Raw genomic sequence first — 23,976 nt, 5'->3', positions numbered from 1 at the left:
CCCCTCTCCCCCTCTCCCCCTCTCCCCCTGCCCCTTCTCCACCATCCCCGTCCCCGTACTAGCATCAGCATCAGCATCAGCACCAGCACCAGCACCAGCATTAGACTTAGCTAAGCTCAGTCACGTCCCAACAATTTGGCAAATCAGAAAAGATCTTGAGTAATTCCCTGAAAAACCTGTTCCACAGCCCCCAGCCCCAGCATCCAAATACTCAACCATCTCCCTCCCTCGTCGGCGTGACTTGACTTAAATACATCAAAAAAAAAAAAAAAAATTCCGACGTTTCGGGCTTTCGAACCTTCTAAACCTGTGTTGGCTTCCAAACCTGTGGTTACGATTTGCGAGACTTTTCCATTTTATTACTTCTTCCCAGGTTTTTTTTTTTTTTTTTTTTTTTTTTTTGCAGAGGCAGAGGACGGGGGATGCGATGACGGTGTTGGGGTTGAAGTTGGGTTGTCGTGAGGAGGAGGAGGAAGGGGAGGAGGACGGTGTAGCTAATTTTGATGCTGAGTTTGATGCTGGCGTTGACGATGATGGGGTGTTGAACGGTAGAGGGGGGAAAGAGGGGAAAGAGGAGGGGGGAGAAGATGGGAAAGAGGACGGGGAGGGGAAAGGGGCGATAGGGCGTTGGTTGCGATTTTGACTGTGGTTCTGGCTGTGGTTCTGGCTGTGGTTCTGGCTTGGGCTGTGGATGCCTTGATAGAAGCGACCCGGGAGAGAGGCGCTGTTGGTGTTGGTGTCGGCGTTCGTGTTGGGTGGATATGATGAATTCATTGTACCTTCTTTCCCGGCGTCTAGCTGGTGGATTAGTTTCCCACGGACGTATAGTGTTTCTGTTGGGATCCATGATGGTGTTGGACTGCACGCACGCGGAGGTGAATCATGTTGGCAGTTCAATGTGTAAACCAAACTCCATGGACTCTTCCACTCTTAGGGTTGCCTATCATCACCAACTTCCTTTCATGAAGAATGCGCTAGGACATCACTAAGGCATGAGAAACCGCGTATGAACATGACATGTTATCATATTGAACGAACAGTTCAGCTAATATAAATGTAGGTAGATATAGCGAACGCAAATCACTAGATACAAAGACCTTCCCTTAACCTATCTTAACCAGCCATATCCTCTTCCTCTTCCTGTCCGCCACCCGAAACGCCAAACGTACACTCTGATGGGAAGCAAGCAAGCAAGCAAGCAAGTTTTGGAAAGTTAAACTAAGCTGAGCCGGACTCTTGTCATGACTTCTCTTAGTTCATCTCTTCCAAAGTCCCTCTCTTCGCTGTACATAGATCATAAGGGATCAAACCACCCCTGCATCCAAACTTTTACTACTCGTTAGAAAGAAGAGCTAAGATAGAAGAGAGCGAGAAAAATATTGAGTTACAGGTTGACCACGCTATCACGCTATCCGAAGCTATTATTATCCCCCTAGCTGATGGTCACCAAAGCCCTAAGAGGACGCAGCAGCAAAGCGCTTCGCTCTAGCCTCCAACTTGGCCTTTTCCGCTGGGTCAAGAGCAGCAGCAGGCTTTTTCTGTTGTTGCTGCTGTTGCTTGGGCTGATTCCCTTGTTGCCTGTTGTTGTTTTGACTTTGGCCACCACGGTTGTTGTTGTTCCTATTCCTCCCATGCCTGTTCCTTCCACCACCAGCACCAGCACCAGCACCACCACCTTGCCTCTGGTTGCCGCCTTTGTTCTCTTGAGGAGCAGCAGCAGTAGTCTTCTGCTGCTTAGCTGCTCTCTCACTGCCACCTTCCTCACCAGCAACACCCTCCTCCTTACCGCCGCGACCACGCTTGCGCGGCCTATCGGGCAACGCGCTGTCGAGAGCTGACACCTGGTCGTTAGCCAGGCCGAAGCGGGCGGCGCGCGCAGCCTTCTGGGCCTCCTCGGACTTCTCGTCTGTTGTGATGCCGAAGCGGGCGGCGCGGGCGGCGCGCTTCTCGGCCTCGGACTTGGCGTCTGTGGGGGGGAGGTGTTGGGAGAAGAGAGGCTCGGCGGGCTTCTGCTCCTCTGCTTTGCTGGGCTCTTCGGCAGTAGTAGCGGTGGCGGTAGTGTCCTTGGCGGCGGCCTCCTCTCCCTCGGTGGAAGAAGCGGCGGGTTGTTCTGTGCTAGCACCGGCAACGGGGGCGGCTTCTGTTGTCTTCTTCTCCTCGGATTCTACTGGGGCCTTGGGCTCTGACTCTGTAGCGGTCTCGGCGGCGGCGCCGGCGGCAGGGGCCTTTTCTTCTGTGGTCTCGGTGGTAGCCTTCTTGTCGCCAGCGGGGAAGTCATCATCCTCGTAGTCAATTTCATCCTCGGCCTCGCCGTCCTTCTTGGTGGTGGCTGAATTGAAAGTGAAGCGTTAGTGACTGGTATTCCTGCGATGATGATGTTGGTGGCAAAGGTGAGTTCTGGGTGAGTTGCGTGTTGGAAGCGGTCTGGGTTACACAAACGACCAGCTCTTCTATGATGGGCATAGACCAAGTGCTGATGGTATGGTAGCGATCGTGGGGTATAAGTGTGGAAGCTTGAAACGCGTGCGTGATTGCAGGGCGACGTGACGGGCTTTCTCGCAGCCAGGGAGAGAGGATCATCGAATCGGGGAAAACTGACCAGCTGGGGCATCGGCGGGCTTCGCCTGCTTGTTGTCGTGCTCCTGAAGACGAGCGATCAAGTCGGCCTTGTTACCGGTCTGGGGCAAAGAGCGCTCGTTGAGAAGCTTCTTGAGCTCGGGGACCTTCATGCTATTGTAGTCCGACATTGTGAATTGCTGGTCGGCGGCGCCGTTTGCACCTGGTTGACAGCTAAGAGTACTTCTGAAAGGTAGTTGACAGTTATGACGGTCAATGGGCTGAGTCGCGGGTAGAGGTGATGGTTGCGATACAGAAAAGAGAAAGTATGTTGTGGTTGAGCTGCTCGTTGTAAAGGAGAGAAGGGAGAAGTGGAAGACGGAAGTGGAAGTGGAATTAGGTGGTTGTTGTCGGGGTGGGTACAACAAACACACAGCCTTGGTGGTTTCTTTGACGTTGTGTTGCAGTCGCAGGGCAGGCAAGGCAGGGAAACTCGTCTGGACCTCAGCTGGGACCTGGTCACTGCTGGTGCTGGCATGTGGGTGGGTTTCCATTGGCCGGGGCCCTTGCTTGGCATCGCCCGCCCGCCCCCCGCCCCCGACAGCGCCGAAACCTTGCCGCTGCCGGACCCTGCTTCACCACCAGCCATAAGTGGATAGTGAATGGAGAGCTGCACGCAGAGTCCTATTGTCATAGTCCGCTCAATAACTCCCTTGCTATTGTCGCCTTTTGTAGGTGTTCCAGTATCGGATGACAAGGAGGGTGGGTATGGTTATCATTAAGAATGACAGTTCATCAAGAATGACAATAGCAAAGTAGGTCATATCGTAGACTATGCGTTCTTGCGTGTTGAAGCTGTACATAGTAGTGGACACCCTGGCCCATCTGGTGAAGCAATCAAGGACAGTTTGTGAACTCAAAACAGCAAAGAGCATATTGGTATTTCTACTTTATATCAATGACCCCATTCCCCATTCCCATACCCGTTACTCCAACTCTAGTTACCTTTTCTATCTCTACAATCAAATACCAGCACCAGGAGCCGCGCCACATCCTCCCAACCCTCCCCTTGTTCTATGAGCCGCCACCCCCGTCTTCCTCCGTCTACCAAAGTTCTGATTCCTCAAGTTCTCCGCCGTCAACCGGTCCCTCGTGACCACCTTATCAAAATGCTCGTGTCCAACACTGATCACCTTGATCACATTTCCAAGCCCCACCGCCACACTCGCGGTGCCCAGCCTCACCATGGGCCCCAGCTCTGACACCAACAAGTTATCATACATCGTATCCTCCTCGTCTGCTTGTTGGTCAAGCGGCTGGGTCTCGATCCCCTTTGTCTTGGCACTTTCGAGGTTGTTAAAGGCCCAGGCCTCCCATCTCGTCGTGCCTATGTCTGGAGTTGTGGCATCAGTGGCGTCAGCTGTGCTGCTTCCTGCTGCTGCTGCTGCTGCTGCTGCTCCTCCACGTCGTCGCAAACCACTTCCAACTCCGGCTCCTGACGACACCGCCTGGAAGCTTCTACGCCGTGACGACGACGACGAAGATGCCACAGGTACTCGTCTGACACCTACGATACCTCCGTTCGGGAGCATCTCCCAGCGGCCTGGGTTCTCAATTCGCTTCTTTACTTCCTTCTCCTCATCCCATGGCTGGCGAGGCGCTTCGGGGGCATAATCCTTGGGGTGATGCATGGGGTCGGCCTCGTCTGCTCGGTGGAAGGTCTGAATCACGAGATCGCCCGTCTCCAAGCTGATGTAGCATAGCGACAACGGCGGCAGCCCGTGTTGCGGGGCTCCACGAGAGGAGAGCAAAAGCTTCAATGATCGTGGCTCCATGAGTTCGGTGTTGAAGGTCTGGATGACGGCCGACGATTCAAGATCGACTAGGTCAACCGAGCGGGATCTGCAGATGAGATACATGGACAGGTCAGGTGCAGGGACGATAGAGTGGATGTCCTTTGCCTCGCCTGTCGTGATCTTCACTTCCTTGGAAGTCCACCCGCCGGCTTGCTGTCTTGCTATGTGGATGCAGCTTTTACGTGATAGTGTCAAGATGGAAAGCGACTGGCTGAGTTGATTTTGAGTGGCTGATTCATAAACTTGTCAGCAAGCGTTGTATCCACAAACGAAAAGTGCTAGACTTACTGAGCTCTGCAAATGGCAGCGCCATGGCAAAAGGAGTCTTACATATAGTAAACTCCTTGGATGCCCCACCTTCAAGGTCCAGCTCAAACATCGTGCCGTTCTTTCTCACGATGACAAGAGACGGCGAATCCAAATTCTTGTTCGCATAGTTGAAGAACACGGCTTCAGGTTTGTGGCCACCTAGTTCGACCTCGATCGATAATCCCCACTGCTGCTCTTCAGTATCCCAAAGCAGGACCCTCTGCCATGTCAGCAAAGCCAACCACTTCGAGTCACCATCTATGGCCATAGCCAAGACCGGGAACGGATTCTCCAGAGGAGTTTCGGAATCTGACATTACGCGCGTTCGCGAGTTCAGGGGTACGTCCCAAATTTGGATGTTCCGGTCCAATCCCACCGAAACAAGCTTGTTTCCGGGTGAAACAGCCATCTTGACGACATCAAGGTCATGGCCATGGCTGAGAGAGCGCACTGACAGCAGAGGCTCATTATCAGGATGGTCAGGATCACCTGCATGCTTGTCATTGCCCTGCAGGAGGTAGTTGGTAAGAAGCAGAAGCAGGGCCACCAGCGTCAACATGAATACCACGAAGCGCGGAATCTCGTTGTGAATGAAGTCGTACACAGCTGGCAAGAACATTGGTTCCGGGCTGTGGGGAATGCGATCGGCGCCCTTTGCCACAAAAATCAGTGGTTCGTACACGCGCGCAACGTAACTGTGCGCCCATGGTTTGACCACATTGATGACTTCTCGCGCAGTTTCATGGTCCTGGAGGCGGAGCCACGACGTGGGGCTTCTGGCTTGATGGATGTCGACCAAGAGTGAGGACTTGGAGATGACAGGTTCGGCGACCCTCCACGATCTCGTGATTATCCAATTGAGCCACTGGCTGCCGCTCTCTAGCGCATAGTGAGACTGCGCAAGCAAGATGAAGCCAAGAATGACAATGGTACCAGCAACCCGAGTTGATACGGTCGCCCCACTATGGCGAATCCGGCGGATACGATCGAGCAAGGTGGTCTCATCGACGGCGTTGGTTTTTCTCACCGAAGCCTTTTCTAGCTCGTAGAGTTCTCGCTGGCGCACATCCACGCTGAGAACCGCTAGGAAGAAGGTTGCGAGGTAGAGAAAATCGAAGGCAATGGCAACTGCAGCAAACGTGCAGAACGCAGCAACACCCGGGAACGTGATCCTGGAAAGGCCGAGGAGGATAGCCAGGTTCTGCAACCTGTTGGCGACGGCAACATAAGCGGTCTGGCCGAAAGCCTCTCCTATCCTATCGCTGATGCTGATGGACGAACAGGTGATGATGACGGCATTGATCAGCCGGAAAGAGTTCTCCATACTGATAGCCAGAACCACAAGCGGGTAGGCATAGTATGGAACGCGAGAGAGGTCGATCTTAAAGATGGCGCAGATTGTCAAGCTGGAGCCGATCGAAGCCGCGATCTGTGCCAGGATAGTAACCATGAGCCCAAATCTGGACTTGACGGCGCGGAGCTTGGAAAGGCTGAGAAGGAGGTAAAACAGGGTGAGGGAGTAAGCGATGGTCAAGAGAAACCAGTCAGGCCATGACATTGGCCGAAACTGGAACTCGTACAACTGGCTCGCCATGCTTTTGCCGTCATGCGGAATGACTGTCCACTTGTCATGCACCTGCGCAGCCAGTCTCTCGGCGTTTCTCACCCACTGTCGACCGAGGGGTGAATCCTTGAGATGAATCAAGGTGATAACCAGAGCGTCGGCCGCAACAAGTCTCCGTTCTTCGAAACGCTTCCCGCTGAAGACAATCGAGTGCCGCAAAGTTACGTTAACCGAAGTTGACTGGGTCTTCTTCTCGTTGACAGTGAAGATGATGTCCTTGTCTGCAACGATATTATCGGCAGAACCACCCCAGTACTGTAGAGGCGAGTGGAAGAACCATGACTGATCCGTCAAACCATTGACGACATGGAAAGCATCCCTTTGGTCCCTAGTCATGTCAACCGTAGGGTCATCGGGTAAGATACGAGGTGCGTGCGGTCGGCGAGGGTTGAAGTCGGTGGTCGGTCCCAGGAGTGTATTCTGCAGTTCCAGAGCTCCCAGCAGAATCTCGCGATCTAGCGCTTTCATGTAGCTGCCGTGCACCCAGATGGAACGCATGATGACGTCGGGCTCTGCGACAGCACGTTCACTAAGCGGCTGAGCATCAGTCCAGACATGGTGAGGAAGGTTAGACACCCCGCTAGTAACATTGGTGGCGTCTGTCGTGTAGAGAAAAAAGATGGGATAAAGCAGGAGGAAGACGAGCGCTACCGACATGGGTAGCACTGTCTTGACATGGCGGGCAACCCAGGTTCCATATCGCGAAAAGGCGGTTCGCAGAGGATGGTCTGGAGGAAGCACAGGGGCTTCGGTTGTCCTGCCGAAGGTCAGCATGATTATACTATAGTAGATGAAAAAAAGGGGGAAAGAAATACAGGATAACCAACCCTCTTAGTGGGTAAAGCAAATACCACAGCATAATCGCCCGAACGGCTTAGGTCAGCCCCCTGTGAAAGATGGAGGACTCGGTTATGATGCAGGCAGAGGCCGATCACATCTCCCAGTCGCAGCGGTGGTAGATGATAGATATGTTGCCCCTGGCTGAGGATCGAGACAGCTGACTGGAGCGGATGGATAACAGGTCGACCTGGTCAACAGAGTCGCAGTCGCATCGGGGGAGGATCCTGCCCGTGATGTCGAAGCGGATGACGAAAGTGGAGGTGGCAAGTTGCTGTAAGGACGGTCTAGAGTGAGACTGGAGAAGAGAGACTAGGACTTCTAGTTGTCCAGAAATTAGTCTGAGAGGTGTTCGTCCCTTTGGGATTCCCTGTCAAGCGGGTCGGCTTCGAACTGGCACCGCAACAGCAACGGCGATGATACCGACCAGTCTGAGTGGTTGCTGTGGCGTCAATAAATCCCCATCAGCAAATGAGCTACAGTGAGTGAGGTTGTGGAGGGTGACAAAGATGATTCAGTTTCCCCGTCGTGGTTGGAGATGAGTGCCAGATGCTCTGTGTCGATGCTTGTGCGCGTGCCCTCTAAGACTTGGGTAGTATGATGCTGGCCGAGACTTGTGCTGGAGACTGCTGGTAGCTGCCAAATGGTGAGCTGGCGTTCCCTTTCTGGTGATGGGATGGAAGAAGCGGATCGATCCCAGAGACCGCCGATAAGCGAAGATCAACGCTGCGCAGTGCTGCAGGCAATGCAGCCGAGGACCTAGTCCCAACGTAGAAGAGCCCCAACTCTAGAGCGGTTCTAGCGTGGCACAGGGAGAGATGCCCTGGGAGGTATGGGTGGTATGGGATGGAACGTCCTCTGTGAGGTCGTAGTAAAGTTTGGTCCCCAAAAGTGGGTATGGGGGAAGGAGAGGGAGATGAGCTGTGCTGTCCAAGAGGTTGTAGAAAGAAAATGACAGATGACGGAGCAGGGGCCGTGGACCTTTGAGTGAGTGGACAGCGTTGGCGTCGAGGGCTGAGAGTAGTAGTGTACAGTCAAGGGACTGAACGAAGGAGTCGAGAGGTTGAGATAGAGTTGTACATACGTAATGTATCTAGTATCTCGGGGCTACCCGATTCCTCTATATCCTTTGGGATTCCGGCAGTCCTATTGGTCCAAGCCGAGCCAGAGCCAGGGTGAACTGTAGATACCGGTAGAAAAAAAAAGGGGGGGGGGAGGACTGTGGATGGCGGGATAACCTAAGCGGAACCTATAGCAACCTTGAGCAAGGGGATCGGGAGTTTTGTCCTTGGAAGCTACATACTTGTATCATGAACGACTAAAGGCACCTAGATCCGCTAGTGTCGCATAAGATTCCAAGCTTTGGAGCTCGTCGAAAGAGGAAAAACAAAAGTTGGAGAATCGTGGGGCACGTCCACTTTTGAGCTCCAAGAGAGGAGATCCACCGCAAGTGAAACAAGCGCTGCCGAATATCAAGGATTGCGAACCTGAAAGCCGTATGGGTAGCGGTTTGCTATCACGGCCCCGGTGGTCTGACTGACAGGTAACGGGAAGAGATGCAATGAAATGGAAGCGAAACATTTGCATTGGAGAAGTGCAGTGGGAGCTGGAGTGATATGCACTGTGCTATCTAGCGCAGCAACAGCATTGCTTTTGAAGCAATCTTCTCGAACCACGGACGAGTCAGGTACCAGGCTATTGACGATACTTGGATGAGGGGTTCTCGCTCAACTCCAGCTGACTCCAACTGGACTTTGGATTCTCGGGGAATTTGCTTCTCGGTGCGGATCCGGAGAGATCGCCGATGGTGCTAACCAGAAGCCTACTAAGCCCGAATTGGCTCCATCACCAACCTCCAAGGCACAGCAGAAAGGCGCATTACACGTAGGCAGGTACTGTAGTGTACGTACATATGATCCCCTGGAAATCCCTTCAAAGGGATTGATTTGACGACCGAGAAGAGTCCTAGAAATTGACTCGAATTTCAGGAACCGAAATGGTGTAGTTGCGTCCGACTTCACCGAAGTTGACGAGTGAGATGAAAGGTAAGAAAAGCGGATCCGGATGGAAAGAGTCCCGAGAGAAGATTCGAAGGACACCGGGCCGAACAAATGATGTCAACATGTGGAGACCTAGTCGCAACCTAACTGAATTTGACAAGTCGGGGGCCTGAGCCCCTCCAACGTGTCCATCACTGTCATCACGACCATGCCGCCGACAGCCAACGAGACACCGCCGACTGCCGCAACTCAAGGTGATGAGATGGCGGGACTGCCTTCAGTTGGATACCAAATGATGCACGCGGCAGTTGTCAAAATAAGAAACGAAAAAGGCGGGATAAAACTCACCTTGCAGTACGTGCGCAGTAAATGCTGACTGCCGACAATGACTGCGGCTGGAAACGATAATGCCTTCGGCTAGTAGGAGCATATGTGATGTGTCGTCGTGTCCATCCGTGATGCGGCATATGCTGCGTAGGTACAATGTCGGGGCCGGGGCGGCGGTCTGGAGGCGGGGAAGAAAGGATTACATATCGCAATGCTTGTCGAGTGACGAATCCACCTCCAAATCCAATGATAGTTGGGTGGCGAGGCGAAGTCTCGTTGTCCCTAGTGCGCATTTGCTTTCCTCCGTCCTCCCATCCATGGCTATGGGTCGTAAGAGCTCGGAATAGACCCGCTCCTGTACGGGTATGGGCGACAATGAGGGCCCGCGTCGTATTCGCTATCTGTTTCCTAATCCTCACTCATGGAGATCGAGGGGATAACCGTTGTTCGTCGACCGACTCGTGATATCGGTGTATGAAGAGTATCCATTGGCCTTCGGAGCATGTAACCGCTCTGGGACTTCCAATGAGGGGATTCGGAGCGGGGACCGACGGGACTGGAAGAACCAAGTTGTGGCCTAGCTGTGCAGCTGTGGCTTGTTGTCCCTTGTTGTCCACTGGGGAGCATCTGAGGAGTCTTGGATCCGGAATGGTGCAGGAGGGGAGAGGACGGGAGAAGAAGACGTCCAACTCTGAACCCAAAAAACCACAAAAACATGTCGATGGGAAATGAGAAACATGGGATGGGAAATCAGCTTCGTTTTATAGACAGATTCCCATGTTGGAGCAATCGGTTTTCCCCCTATCCACACTACCACATGGCTGCACTGATAACTTGATATCGCTTCTGCTCTGGACCCCCAGGACCCTCAAAAGTCAGGCCATTATTCTGTCATTGATGCCGCTGTCTTGGTTGTAGCGGCCCCTGATTGGCCTGCTCCGCCTTTTTACCTTTGCTTCCTCCCGTCGGGTGGATCCACCCCAGTCGCCAACAAAACAACCGCCAAAATCTTAACTTCGGGTTCAAGATCATCATTTCGGTCTAGACCCCACCGAGCTGAAAGTAAACATCGGTAAACATCATGGGAGAGAAACACCAAGAACGGGACCACGATCCCATTGCAGACCTGATCGTCACCTACAATGAACTCAACAGCTCCTTCATCGAGGAGCTCCACGAAGAGCCCAGTGCGCTCGAGTTTATGAGATTCGTAGCCAGAAACACCCCTTTCGTCGTAAGAGGCGGTGCCGCAAACTGGAAGGCAACCCAGACATGGACCGCCGAGTATCTGTCCAATTTTCTTGGGGATGAGACTGTCAATGTTGCCGTTACTCCTTTTGGGTATGTTTGATCACACACAGATAGCCAAATTAAAAAAAAAGTAAAGTAATAAAAGCTCACGCATCTTGGTACGTCACAAAAGAAACGCTGACGCCCCAACCATCCACCCCCAAACCGGCTCTCTAGTCTTCGCCAAACCCCACGAAGAAGACCAACCCTTCAGCGACTTCCTCACCTATGTGATCCACCAAGAAAAGACCCAAGGGCTTCGCAAGTCTGAGGTTTGCTATGCTCAAACCCGTAAGTCAAGTCAAGCCACTTACCTCATCCCTCCTACTCACCTCACCTCATCCATCACATACTAACCCATCAAAACAGAAAACGACAACCTCCGGCAAGAGTACTCCTCCCTCTACAGCGCCGTCCCCCCAACCATCCCCTGGGCCCGCATCGCACTCTCTTCTCTCAGTGACGAAGAAGCTAAACCAGAAGCCATCAACCTCTGGATCGGCAACTCCTTGTCGACAACGGCTTTGCACAAGGACAACTACGAAAACGTCTACGTCCAGATTCGGGGCAGGAAACACTTTGTGCTGTTGCCGCCGCATTGTTTGCCTTGTGTTAATGAGAGGGAGCTGGAGAGTGGGGGGTATGTGAGGAGGACATGGAAGCAAAAAGGAGGAGAAAATGGGGATGACGGGGAGGGGGAGGGGGATGAGGAAGGGGAAGGGGAAGAGGTTGGTGCTAAGGGGCAGTTGGAGTTGGTGATGGAAAAGGACGACGAAGAAACAGGCAAACAAGTCACAGTCCCCTTCGCGATTTGGGACCCCGATAAGCCCGAGGAGAACACCACGCGGTATTCGAAGCTGGCGGAGCCGATGAGGGTGACGCTGGAGGAGGGGGATATGCTTTATTTGCCTGCTATGTGGTAAGTTTTTTGATCACTTCACTCACTCACTCACTCACTCACTCACTCACTCACTCACTGTTTGGGTGTGGGGGCGGGCGGTGATATTTCAAGGTTGCTAACCGATTCATGATTGTGAAATAGGTATCATAAGGTATCCCAATCTTGCTCGCAAGAAGGCATTTGTGTTGCTGTGAACTATTGGTGAGTAAACTAACCAGTGTGTTCATCTTCCTGCAACGATTATGGAACTAACACTGGATAACAGGTACGACATGGACTTCACCGGGCCTCTGTACCCTTTTACATCCTTTGTGAGAGCAGTCAATCAGCAGCAGCAGCAGCAGCAGCAGAACAAAAAAGAATGAAGAGTCGTGAAATGACGACGGAGTGATATAGATCATAAGCTATAGATAGAGGCAAGATACCCAGCGGTCTCTCGAATCTGGTCATAGTCCCCAAGGCATTCATTGTGCACAATGCCATCATTCCTGCCGACGACGCCGCCGCCGCCCAGCCGGCACGTCCCCTTCCCCAAACATCGGATGACAAGACAACCGGTCCCCGCCCCCTCCTACCCGCCCCGCGCCGCCCCAGACGAGACCTGGTCCGGGCACCAGGCACCAGCGGGTATATAAGGCCCCGTTACCTAGCCGCTCTACCACAACGGGAGGTGGCCCTGTGGTCTCATGGCGCAGTGGTTCCCGTCCCGTTGATGAAAACATTGCCGGGTGCGCGGGTACTCGAGGTACAGTTTTCGTATAGTCGCAGCTGGAGCATTGTCGTTCGTTCCACAAGCTTACCTGGGCGACTTAGCTTTTTGCTTTTTTAATTCGATCCGGGAGGTGTTGGTGATATCAATGATCAAACTTTTGCATTTTTCTTTTTGCGTTTGGAGGTGAGAAAATGGAAAAAAGGGAAAATGACGATGATCTTTGTTGGAACACATCAGTCGTGCAACCATTGTCGACATACATTGGTTCTTCAGTCCTGAATCAAGGACACTAACTATTGTCTGCTTGCAAGGGCATAGTATAGGTAAATCGAAGGCAAAGCTAAAATTCCATTTATAATAGAAGATTTCAGATGGGGAAAAGAAAAGAGGAAGAGAATTAGGTATAAGCGTACAAACCTAAATAAATACCCTAATTATATAAGTGACAGCGGGACCTATATACGGGTCGCTATTAACCAATTCCTTTACTCGCATCCTCTTTACCTATATAGCAAACCTTATACGTACTAGGATTTACCCTATAGCTAGTCTTAGTATAGCTAATTAAATAGTTTATATCCTTGGACCGTACTATACCTAGAATCCTCTATATACCTTATTCTAGTACATCCATATATAGTACCTAAACCTAATCTGCCAGCGCTATTATATTACCCCCCCCTATATAGAAGATTCGTCCGCGAATTTTATTAGATAATTATATAAAACTAATATATAAAACCGTATTTATTTCTTCCTCATAGTACGTTATAAACGCCTTAATCCTTCCGCTTTAGAATATTCGTTATTATCGTACTATTTTATATTTTCATTAAACTAGTTCATTAACTATCGGGGCGGGCCCAGGGTATCTGGGTTAACCTTAAAAAAGTCCTAAAGTACCTTCGGTATATACTTAAAATTAAAAGCGAGATACTATTTTAAATTAGGGTCCTAACTTCTCTAATCCACTTAATAAAAGAACTTTCTATTAACTACTTTAAAAACCATAATTTTATCAACCTCCTATTCAAAATTACCATTCTCGTCCGTATTAATTAATCCGGAGCATTCGAATACTTATTCCGGAAGTAGGTTATTATCGTATTTCCGTAAGCAGTCCACGTAGAAGACGTCAATACTTTTCTAACTTCTTAATAATTCTAGCCGGTAGGAGTACCCTACTTTCTCAATAATTTTATAATAATTATAGGTATTAGGGAAATCGAATTTATTACTAGGCCGGGTAATTATAAATTAGAACCTCTTAATAATAATAACCCTATCTCCTAATTTAAAATCGGGCTCTCTCCTCTTCTTATTAACTTACACCGCCTATTATTCTTATACTTTTAATATTATTTCCTTAGCGTACACAATATACCTTCGAATATATTAGGTATAATTTTATATCTATTCCCGAATAAATTACTCCGTCTAGGGAATACTAGGGTCTTAAGTATAGGCTTCCTAATTAAAAAGTATTTTTATAAAGTAATTAAATATAATTTTATAAGGGGATAAACTTATACTATTCTACAATAAATTATTTTATACAATATTTAAAGCGGGGATAATTTTAAATTAATCGTTTTAATAATAATTAACTAACGGTTATAATCGTTAATTAATATAAGCGTTCATTATTTCCGCTTAGCCTGCTATTTAATTATATTCCGCGGTAATTAATTTCTATTTCGTTCCAATTAATTTTAATATTTCGTTCATAAATACAGATGTAAATTATAATCCTCTATCTGAAATTACCTCTTCGGGTATACTATAAACGTAGTATAGCCCTTCGTAATATATTCGAGTAGCGTTACGAGCGGTAGCGTTTTTCGTATAAAGGGTAACCTAAAATAATTTTAATAAGCAGTCAATTATTACTAATACATTATTAAACCCGTACTTATTTTTTAATATTTTTTTAAAATCTATAATAATAAACGTTTACTTTCGGTCTAGCGGAGGAATTGAGTATAATAGGCCCAGTATTTTATTTTTAAGAACCTTACTAATTTTATATATTATATAATTCTATACAAATTTATTAATATTTTTAACTGTATAGAACTACTAATATCAAATTTTAAAGATTATTCGAATTTTTTTTCGTTCCAGGTAGGCTATAAATAGTATTAAATATATTTCATTGATAATACGAGTACGTAAATTATCCGAATCGAAAACAATTAAGCAGTCTTAATATATTAGTAATTTATTAGCAAGCATTACGAAATCAGGGTTTAATTTATAAATACGGACGCAATATTCCTCTAAGGATTTATCTTCGTAATTAATTTTTATAAACGAATTTATTAATTTATATTCCTCTAGTTTAATAGGGTTTAATTCTATACTTTCCGTATTTAATATTATAATTGGAACTAATTCCTTTAAAAAACCCTTTCTTATCGAAATCGAAGCGATTGCAGAAATTTCAACCCTTCCTTCTATTATGAACTTAAATATTTAAAGCGTACAATATACATCCTTTTTATTTTTTTAGGTTTTAAAGTCTTTAAACTTGCAAAATAGCGCGTTTATAGCTGCATTCTTAATACCGGGGCGGTAAATAATTTCGAAATAATATTAAGAAAGGAACTTTACCTATCTAACTTATCGAAAATTAAGAAAGCGCTTAATATTAAAATATTCTAATACTTAATAATCAATAATAATTATAAATAGTTTATTCTATTAAAAACTAACGAATTCGGGTCGTTATATTTAGAAGGCTTTAATAATAGCGAATAACTCTTTATTATAAATAAAATAATTGTACACAACGCTTTATATAATTTCTAAAAAGAAAATAATTAAATACTATTCTTTAGAATTTTTTTATAATTATAATAATATTCCCGCCAATACCCTATCACTAATATCCGTCTCTACCCTTATTTTAGTATTATAACGGAAATATTTTAATAATAGGGCTTCTACAAATAATCTTTTAAATTCTTCGAAAGCAACCTAATATTTATTAATTTATATAAACGCTTCCTCCTTACAGGTTAGGTTTATAAGGGGGCGCGCTATATAGCCGTAATTTTTAGTAAATTTTCAATAGAAATTATAAAACCTTAAAAAGGATTAGATTCCTTTTAAATTAGAGGGTATAGCCTACTACTTAATAACCTTTATTTTCTTTAAATTAACGGAAATATTATTTCATCCTATAATAAAACTTAGAAATTTCGTTTTAATAACGTAAAATTCATATTTTTTAAAATTTATTTACAAATCGGCCTCTTTCAAACATCGAAGGACTTTCTAAACATAATTTCAATAATCTTCTAAAGTGTCCCAATAAATTAAAATATCGTTAATATAAATAATATAGAAATCGCCTAAATATTTACCCAAGACCGAATTAATAAAGCTCTAAAAATTCACAAGCCCGTTAATAAAACCAAATAATAATACTTTATATTTAAAAATTCCTCATCCTTTAATTTTATTCGAATACGGTAAAAAGTTTATCAAATATCGATATTTATAAACTATTATACTTTAACTATTTTAATAAAAGTTTCTTCGATTAACAATAGTAAATAACGGTCTTTATAAGTAATAGCATTAAATTTCCAATAGTCTACGTAGAAACGAAAATTATTATCTACTTTTTTTTACAAATAGGACGGGCGCAACCTAAAAAAATAAATTTACTTCTATAAATCCTTTCAATAGATTTTCTAAAATATATTTCCGTACGGCCTCTAGCTCGTCGAAAAATATTTTATATAGGAGACTATAATTAAATTCTTCCAATCAATAACTTTTATCGAATTCGATTTTATAATCATACAATCGGTATTCTAATAACGTATTCGAATTATATTTATTAAAAACTTTAATTTCATTATAGTATTCGAAGGGAATTATCCGGATAACCTCTTCGCGGAACTCCCTTTCGTTACGGAATAATAATTCCCAAGTAAAATCTTTAATAATTCTTTTTTATTAAATAAACTAATCGATTTCGAAGATATTTATCGAATAAATTATCGAATTCTCCTTTTTAACAGACCGTATAAAAATTTACTATTTAATACGCATATTTAAATAGGGCGATACATATACTAACTAGTATTATCGCGCTTTAATTAGTGAATCCTTTAAACATCCAATCCCTATTTACCCTCGGCGGGTTATTTTCAATAATAAGGTCGCAATTCGGATTCTAGAAATAATACTATAAAGTAAATAAAATTAACCAAATTTCGTTACATTTTATTTAATAAATTAATCTTTTTAAAAATCTCAATAAGGTTCTAAAAAAATAGCGCGGCCGGGTATAACCTAATTCTTCTATATCTTTATCCCGGGTATATTTGAAATCTTCAGGAATAATAAAGACTATCTTAAATTCAAAATCGGAAACAGCTTTAAATTCGAAGATACACTTCTCAATCTCCTTCCAGTACTAACACGCTTCGCGTCTATATTAATTTCGTACCTCTTAATCGAATTCTTTCTTACAATAGTCAGGAAAAAGTTAATTATAAAGGATAAATTCGGTCAAAATATAACTACTAGTAAACTAAAGAGCTATTTATCTACTATTCCTCCCATCCGCTCGTCCTTTATTTTTCCATACTATTAATATATCGCAATATTCAGCGTCTTTCTAATATATAAGGTTAATTGAAGCGGGCGAATCTTAAACCTTAAAATACTTTAACTAATTACGGTCTAACTTCTACTTTGAAGGGAAAAATAAGCGATAGTTAATATAATTTATTTAAATATCATAGAGATTGAACTATTTCTAGCCGATAATAATATTATACACTATATTAACTACAATAAAGTAATCGGGTAGTATAGTTCGGTTTTAAATTTTTAAAGCGGCCTTAATAACCTCTTTAAAATTTTAATTAATTTTTTCTTAATAGTCGCTAATTCCTCGAATTAAAAAATTGCTCGTAAATTCTACTCATAATTATTTTTTCAATCTTTTAACGAAAGCGGTACTAATAAATAAATAACTATTTACTCCTATATTAATTAAAATATTAAAAGTGGATAAGAATATTATATTATTAATTAAAATATATTAAATAAATAAGGGTTACCCTCCTAGACAGGGTATTAAATTGAATCCTTTTCTATATTTTTATCTATCCTTTTTTTATTACTTTATAACCAATACTTCCCTTAGAAAAGAATCTAATTCACCTAAAGTAATTAATTTCTTTATTCGTTAACGGCTAAAGTAGCCGAAGTAATTAGAACTATTTAATTATTTCCGTTCTTATAAATTAAACAACGGTCGATAATAGCAATAATATAGTCGCAGCATTTACGGTCGAAACGCTCCTTCTTAGGATAATTGCGTTTAATATAACCCTTCTCTTTATAGAAGAAATATTTACCCTTATTAAATAATCGAATAGCTTTTTCGTAATTACTACCTTAATAAGTAACGCCTCCTCTATTACCTCCGCCTCTATTAATAAGCTTAAGAGCAAATCCAAAACCGGATTCCTTATTACCTCTACCGGAATTATTATTCTTATCTAATTTAGAACCAACTTTATTCTCGTTAACGAAGGTTTTTAATACTTATCCAAAACCGGAGCAATTTATATAATATAATTCGAAGGAAATAGATAAATCGCAATACTTTGCGCCTATTTATTTTTTATATTTAATTAGAAAGCGTTAGAATAATTCCCGCTTCTACTTAATTTTAAAATATTAATATTCACTAACCTTCCGAATAAATTTATTTTTAAAGAAGTCAAAATTATTATTATTTTTTATTTTCAATTTAATAAAATTCTAAAGCGCGTTCTCTTCTTAATTAGGGTCGTAATATTAACGTTATAAGTAAATTATTAAATTAGAGTAGGTTTTAATTTAATCCAAATAAGTTTCGCATAAATAGAATATTAAATTGTAATAAATATAGCTAATTAAACGATTCTTAATGTATAGAAACTTATTATAGTCGGTTAGATAATAATTATTATTAATTTCGAACTTATTTTAAATTAAATCGTACTAAGCTCCGAAGGATATATTATTTTCCTTATCCTAATTATAATACTTAACAGGGTCGGCTTACTTAATATTATGGTAATGGGAGTTAGAATATTCTCCGTTATTTAAATTAGTCTTAGGGGGTAACGTTAAAAAGTGGGTAGAAGCCTTAAGGGGAGCTTCGCTAATATCCTTCTTAATATTAGGAAGGACCGTTTCTTTAGCCTTTCTTTTATTCTTATTCTTAGTTACTCCTTTATTAATATTCAAATTAATAATAAAATCTTTTAATCCTTTAATAGTATCTTCCTTCTTTGTAAGAGAGTCTTTTAATTATTATACTATAGCGGAGTTAGTTATAAGCGTACTATATTAGTCAGTTAAAGTAGGAACTTAATTATAAATAATTTTAAATTTAATATTTAAATAGGATACAAGGTAATAAAATTCTAATACCTACTCCTTCTATACTATATTTTTAATAAATAATAATTTAAATTCTTAGAATATAGCATAAGGGTTTCTATAATATAATTCAGCAAACTTTTCCTTAATTAAATAACTACAAAATGGGAGGTTCGAGGGGAATAGTATTTAAAAAGGAACGCTAGGGACGGAATCGTAAATAAATAACTGAACAAATTCTTCTATTTTCTATTTTAAATCGTTAATAACCTTATATTTAATTAAGCGAATATTGAAGGTTTTAATATTTTCGACCGCCGTCGTAATATATTAATCGAATAGTTTAAAGGATAATTCGGACTCTTCGTCGTCTTCTCCCGTATTAGTAATTACGTTAACTAATACCTTATTAAATACATTTAATTAATAATATATATAATATAGAGATTTCTTATAAAGGATTATAAATTTATTATAGGAACGTTCTTCATTTAAGTAAAAACTATTATAACACTCTTTATTAAATTATATAACTTTATATATATTATCTTTGATAATAGGGTCGATAGGTTTATACTTATTGCTAATAGCGACCTTCTTCTTAAACTTCAGTTTTATAACTATATTTTCCTCTTTTTTAGGGTTAGGATTTAGAGAATTAGAACCTCCTTTTCCGTCGTTATTTCCGCCCTCCTCTCTAAAAAAAGTATTATTATAATCGTCGTTAGAAATATCCTCATTTTAACGATCGTTATCGCAATTCTCAATTTATTTAGTACTTTTATAACTACTAGCGCTATTATATATTAAGTGTAATAGTACTATCGTATTATTATTATTATAAATATTCAGTACTTTAAATTTTTATAATAAATCTTTCTAATTTCGTTTTCAGTTTAAGATTTAACCTTCCCAAGTAATTATTAAGTTAATCTAAAATAATATAAGGGCACAATATAAGTAAATCGAAGGTAAAGCTAAGATTCCATTTATAATGGAAGATTTTAAATAGAGAAAAGAAAAGAGGAAGAGAATTAGGTATAAACGTACAGACCTAAATAAATACCCTAGTCGTATAAGCGATAGCGGGACCCATATACGGGTCGCTATTAACCAATCCCTTCACTCGCATCCCCTTCACCTACATAGCAAACCCTACACATACTAAGATCCACCCTACAGCCAGTCTTAGCATAGCCAATTGAATGGCTCGCATCCCTGGACCGTGCCATGCCCAGAATCCTCCATGTACCTCATTCCAGCACATCCGTGCATGGCACCCAGACCCAGTCTGCCAGCGCCGTCACACTGCTTGTAATGCTTATCGAGGGTCAATTAGATCACTGTTTGCTAAGATGGAATACATAGAGTTGCTCACGAATGTGAGACCTAGGTAGTAGCATCGCGAGCGTTAAAGGGCCGGGGACACTCGACAATATCATCCCATTCCCTTCGATATACCGTGAAAAAAGGAATACAACAAGATGAGCATAGCTACCAGGATCCAAGTTACGGGTATCGACTCCTTTTATCGACGTCCCATGCGCAATGTCCTGGAACGATATCCCAACCGTACGAGCCGATAACTTCTTGATCGCGAGGGCCGAGGTTTGTTTGCGAAGTGGGAGATGGAAGGGGTGATGTGATGTGATGTGCACCCAAGTAAAACGAACGGCGTCTTGAAAGCTTTCAACAGTGCTGCTCTTCTTATTGACCATCCAACCAAATCCCCTTTGATGTACAACAACAACCAAATCTGTCTTGTCACAACAACCGTCTTCTACAACTATATGAACAGGTAAAAAGGTATCGCAATTAAAACTTCCACCGACTATGCTGCTGGACACGACGTCTATTTCTTCTTGTTGGAAATCCTCTTCATCGCCCTCAACTCCTTCTTCATACGGGGATCCACCATCTTGTATCTGCCCTTGACTGTAGTAGTGAGAGCGAGTTAGCATCATCATTCCATGGACAACACGAGAGACCTTAACGTAGTACGAACCTCCTTTAGGTCTGCCCTGGAGACCCCTGTTGGAACCAGCAGCCTTGACGACCTTGATAGGCGCCCTCCTCGTCTTCTTAGCAACCCCCGCCATGAGCTTCGAGATGCTAGCAGCCTTCTCCTTTTCTGACATGCCATCGTCACCGGCAAGCATATCGGCCTTCTTCTTGAGCTTCTCAAGTCTCTGGGCCTGCTTGAACTTCTTCCTGGCCTTGGCCTCGGCCACCTTCTTGATGGGACGGGCGTTGTACGCACGAAGCTTGTCCTTGATGGCCTGCGCTGCGGCCTTGGTGATGGGCTTGTGCGGCTTGTCGTGCTTGGACTCGTCGTCGAGGAACCAGTCGGGAAGACCGTCGCGGTCCTTGAAGGCGTGCTTGGTGTAACCGTCGTCGATGACGTCGTAACTCGTCTTCTCGCCGGTCGCGAGCTGGTGAGCGAGGGTCATGGCCTCGGCGGTGATGATGTCGATGTCTGTGTTTGTCATAGTCAGCCATTGCCCTTACCAGGTTGTACTGAAGAGGGGCTGAGTGAAACTTACCAGGCCTGCCGTTCTTCTTCTTCTTCTCAACGTTCTCCCAGTCGTCATCTTCGTTGTTCTTGACAACCTCGAAATCATCCTCACCATCGCTCTCCTCAGCCGCCTTCTTGCTCTTGGCCTTGGTTTCCTTAGCCTCCTTCTTTTCCTTCTTCTCCTTCTTAGTAACCTTGAGCTCCTCCACAGCCTCAACAAGCTCGGCCTCCTGAGCCTCCTCCTCAGATTCTGGCTCCTCCAAAAGCCCTGGTATCTCGGCAAAGATACCTTGACTGAAGAAGTTCTTGGCCCGCTTGGACAGACCATCCTTCTCTTCTGGCTGGCCGTCCAGGTCTGTTATAAGCTTCTTGCCAGATTCACCATCCTCTGAGTCGGAATCGTCATCACTGCTGTCCACTTCAAGCTCCTCATCATCATCTTCGTCGCTACCCGCCTTCTCGTCGCCAGATACACCTTCCCATTCATCATCGCCGTTCTCTTTCCTGGCCTTCTTGGCACGGTATTTGGCATCGGCCGCCGCCTTGCGCTCCCGATACTGATCGTACAGGTTGTCGAGCTCTTCCTCCAAACGATCGGCCTCCTCGTCGCTCTCGTCGGTTTCGCCGTCGGAGCCAAAGTCGTAATCCTTCGTCTTCTCGGCCTCCTTAATAATGGCCATCTTGCCCTTGGCGATCTTGTTCAGGGCAGCGTTCTGGTCGATGGTCTTGAGACGGAACATGGCACCCTCACCACGGGGGCCTTCCTGCTCCATACCAATATCCATGGGCGCAGTCATGTTCATCTGCATGCGCACAATCTCCTTTTGCTTCTTCTCGTTCTCGCGCCTCCTCTCGCGCTTCTTCTTGGAGCCCTCCTTCTCCTTGATCCTTTGCAGCTCCTCCTGAATCCTGAGCTCCTCATCCATGTTCTCTACTGTCGCAACCTCCTCGTCGACAGCCGCCTTCTGGGTCTTCTTGGAGGGGAAGCCGAAGATCTCTCGTACTTTTAGACGCCATTTCAAGAGGAGCTTGAACTCTTTCCTGCCGAGCACCTTGAGATCGGCGCAGCAGAGACGGATTTCCTCGGTCGTTTCGGGGAGTTTGTCGAGGGCAGCCAACGCTACGTCGCCGTTCTTGGGTTGCTCAAAGCTGAGTTTGTTGTACTGGCCGAGAATGGCGATGGGATCGACAGTGTTGATGAACTCGCTGGCAGAAATCTCCTTGAACTGGATATACTCTCCCTCCTCGTAACCTTCTCTCTTTCTCTTCTTGATCTCGGGGTTGTACACCTTGGCTTCGTTGTTGGGGGCGGGGCCGGCCACATCCTCGAAAACGGAGCGGGGATCGAGAAGCTTGGGATCAATGCGCTTGGGGGCCTTGAAGCCGCGGCAGACGACGAAGATTTCGGCGGAGACGTTACGGGACGAAGGGGGCTTCGTAGCCTCGACCTTGGCGAAAAGCTGGTTGCAAACCCAGAGAAGGGAGTTGTAATCCTTGGATCTGAAAACCTTGGTGACGAAAGTACCACCCTCGACAAGGAATTCAGTGGCCAGCTTCAGCGAGTGCAGAGCAAGTTCGGCCTGGTTGTACGAATCCTGAACCCAAGCGGTACCGACGTTGGGCGCACCATCGTGGAGGACGACGTCGGCCTTCCATGTCTTGAGATGAGTGCGGATAGTCGCGCGGCACTTTTCGGTGGTAATATCGCTCTGGAAGGTAATGACCTTGGGAATGGGCTTGATGGGAGCGAGATCGACACCGATGATGATGGAGTTTGTCGGCATAGTCTCGGCGCAGACTTGACACCACGACTAGGGACGGACACAGACACGGTTAGTTCACCCCATGATGGACTTGGGGTTAATAACTTACACCGGGCGCAGCGCAAAGATCGAGGGCGACCTTGCTCTTCTCGAGGAAGCCATACTTCTTGTTGAGCTGGATCAGCTTGAAGGCGGCACGGGCACGATAACCCTTCTCCTTGGCAAGCTTGTACCACTTGTCAAGACGGCCCTTGCCGTGTTTCTTTTGAATCGCCATGGTGTCGGTGCTCTAGTCGGGTAATGGCCGACTGGTGTTGTTGAGCAAGACGACCTGGTGACTTGGTGGAAATGCAGTGGCCTTTGACTTCCCTCCAGCACTCGCAGCGCAGGGATTGCAGGGTCGTCGTTGCAGGATGATTTTTTTGGATGGCGGCTGCAGGGCGATAAGCGATAAGGAACTGGACTCCAACTGAAGTCTCCAACGGCTGGTGGGGCAACGACCAAGACGGCCCCGTCAGAGTGGGTCAGACATGCGCGGTTGAACGGCAGTGCATTGACCAATCTTCATGTCTCCAGCGACCGCGATTATGGGACGAAAAGCCATCAAGCTTTCGCGATCCAGCGCGTCATTTGTTCCGCGTCTCGCGTTCCTGATGGAGCACTAAACCGCATACCTTCTAGGGCCCCCCGGCCGCTGCGGACCACACGCCCAGCCTTTGCCCACTGGAGGTGTTCAGAGTTCAGGTCCAAGGTCAGGTTTGGCTGTCGATTTGGTTGCCCGGCAAACTCAGACTCAGCGAAGCGACAACTGAAGCACGCAAATCCACAACAGAAACCGAATCCCCGCCAATTCCATCATTTCCACGCATTCAATCTCAAGTAACTGA

At 45.1% G+C, this 23,976-nt stretch overlaps 5 protein-coding genes across 5 annotated transcripts; 1 reads left to right on the top strand and 4 right to left on the bottom strand.

The window, feature by feature from the left end:
* Positions 1 to 964: 964 nt before the first annotated feature.
* B0H65DRAFT_456133 (uncharacterized protein) lies at positions 965 to 3,036 on the bottom strand. Its single transcript, XM_062826275.1, has 2 exons — positions 2,600 to 3,036; positions 965 to 2,329 (listed from the first exon to the last, which is right to left on the bottom strand). Exons 1-2 carry the CDS (start codon positions 2,745 to 2,747, stop codon positions 1,455 to 1,457), a joined length of 1,023 nt encoding a protein of 340 aa, XP_062684151.1. The 5' UTR covers positions 2,748 to 3,036; the 3' UTR covers positions 965 to 1,454.
* Positions 3,037 to 3,478: 442 nt separating this feature from the next.
* B0H65DRAFT_456132 (sterol-sensing domain of SREBP cleavage-activation-domain-containing protein) lies at positions 3,479 to 7,148 on the bottom strand. Its single transcript, XM_062826274.1, has 2 exons — positions 4,701 to 7,148; positions 3,479 to 4,642 (listed from the first exon to the last, which is right to left on the bottom strand). Exons 1-2 carry the CDS (start codon positions 7,117 to 7,119, stop codon positions 3,579 to 3,581), a joined length of 3,483 nt encoding a protein of 1,160 aa, XP_062684150.1. The 5' UTR covers positions 7,120 to 7,148; the 3' UTR covers positions 3,479 to 3,578.
* Positions 7,149 to 9,917: 2,769 nt separating this feature from the next.
* Positions 9,918 to 10,226, bottom strand: B0H65DRAFT_439832 (uncharacterized protein; the record flags this gene model as incomplete). The annotated part of the gene is made up of 1 exon (XM_062825448.1): positions 9,918 to 10,226. One exon carries the CDS (start codon positions 10,224 to 10,226, stop codon positions 9,918 to 9,920), a length of 309 nt encoding a protein of 102 aa, XP_062684149.1.
* A 102-nt stretch (positions 10,227 to 10,328) lies between these two features.
* Positions 10,329 to 12,279, top strand: B0H65DRAFT_518500 (cupin-like domain-containing protein). Its single transcript, XM_062828700.1, has 5 exons — positions 10,329 to 10,850; positions 10,933 to 11,090; positions 11,169 to 11,718; positions 11,842 to 11,901; positions 11,966 to 12,279. Exons 1-5 carry the CDS (start codon positions 10,591 to 10,593, stop codon positions 12,063 to 12,065), a joined length of 1,128 nt encoding a protein of 375 aa, XP_062684148.1. The 5' UTR covers positions 10,329 to 10,590; the 3' UTR covers positions 12,066 to 12,279.
* An 8,165-nt stretch (positions 12,280 to 20,444) lies between these two features.
* B0H65DRAFT_100664 (AdoMet-dependent rRNA methyltransferase spb-1) lies at positions 20,445 to 23,514 on the bottom strand. Its single transcript, XM_062820436.1, has 4 exons — positions 23,199 to 23,514; positions 21,355 to 23,137; positions 20,817 to 21,287; positions 20,445 to 20,746 (listed from the first exon to the last, which is right to left on the bottom strand). The coding sequence occupies exons 1-4, from the start codon at positions 23,364 to 23,366 to the stop codon at positions 20,664 to 20,666; spliced, it is 2,505 nt and encodes an 834-aa protein (XP_062684147.1). The 5' UTR covers positions 23,367 to 23,514; the 3' UTR covers positions 20,445 to 20,663.
* Positions 23,515 to 23,976: the final 462 nt, after the last annotated feature.

Source organism: Neurospora tetraspora (assembly GCF_033439725.1).
Source record: "Neurospora tetraspora strain CBS 560.94 chromosome Unknown B0H65scaffold_2, whole genome shotgun sequence".
Lineage (NCBI taxonomy): Eukaryota > Fungi > Ascomycota > Sordariomycetes > Sordariales > Sordariaceae > Neurospora > Neurospora tetraspora.
Note: the sequence above shows the minus strand (reverse complement) of the source record. Positions and strands in the feature narration are given on the sequence as shown.

Coding starts and splice junctions, on each gene's coding strand:
- B0H65DRAFT_456132 (XM_062826274.1), bottom strand. CDS start 7,119: ATGCTGACCTTCGGCAGGACAACCGAAGCCCCTGTGCTTCCTCCAGAC. Junction 4,643..4,700: donor GCTGCCATTTGCAGAGCTCA/GTAAGTCTAGCA, acceptor TTTATGAATCAG/CCACTCAAAATCAACTCAGC.
- B0H65DRAFT_456133 (XM_062826275.1), bottom strand. CDS start 2,747: ATGTCGGACTACAATAGCATGAAGGTCCCCGAGCTCAAGAAGCTTCTC. Junction 2,330..2,599: donor GCCCGCCGATGCCCCAGCTG/GTCAGTTTTCCC, acceptor CTTTCAATTCAG/CCACCACCAAGAAGGACGGC.
- B0H65DRAFT_100664 (XM_062820436.1), bottom strand. CDS start 23,366: ATGGCGATTCAAAAGAAACACGGCAAGGGCCGTCTTGACAAGTGGTAC. Junction 23,138..23,198: donor ATCTTTGCGCTGCGCCCGGT/GTAAGTTATTAA, acceptor GTCCGTCCCTAG/TCGTGGTGTCAAGTCTGCGC. Junction 21,288..21,354: donor GAAGAAGAACGGCAGGCCTG/GTAAGTTTCACT, acceptor TGACAAACACAG/ACATCGACATCATCACCGCC.
- B0H65DRAFT_518500 (XM_062828700.1), top strand. CDS start 10,591: ATGGGAGAGAAACACCAAGAACGGGACCACGATCCCATTGCAGACCTG. Junction 10,851..10,932: donor GTTGCCGTTACTCCTTTTGG/GTATGTTTGATC, acceptor ACGTCACAAAAG/AAACGCTGACGCCCCAACCA. Junction 11,091..11,168: donor GGTTTGCTATGCTCAAACCC/GTAAGTCAAGTC, acceptor CCATCAAAACAG/AAAACGACAACCTCCGGCAA.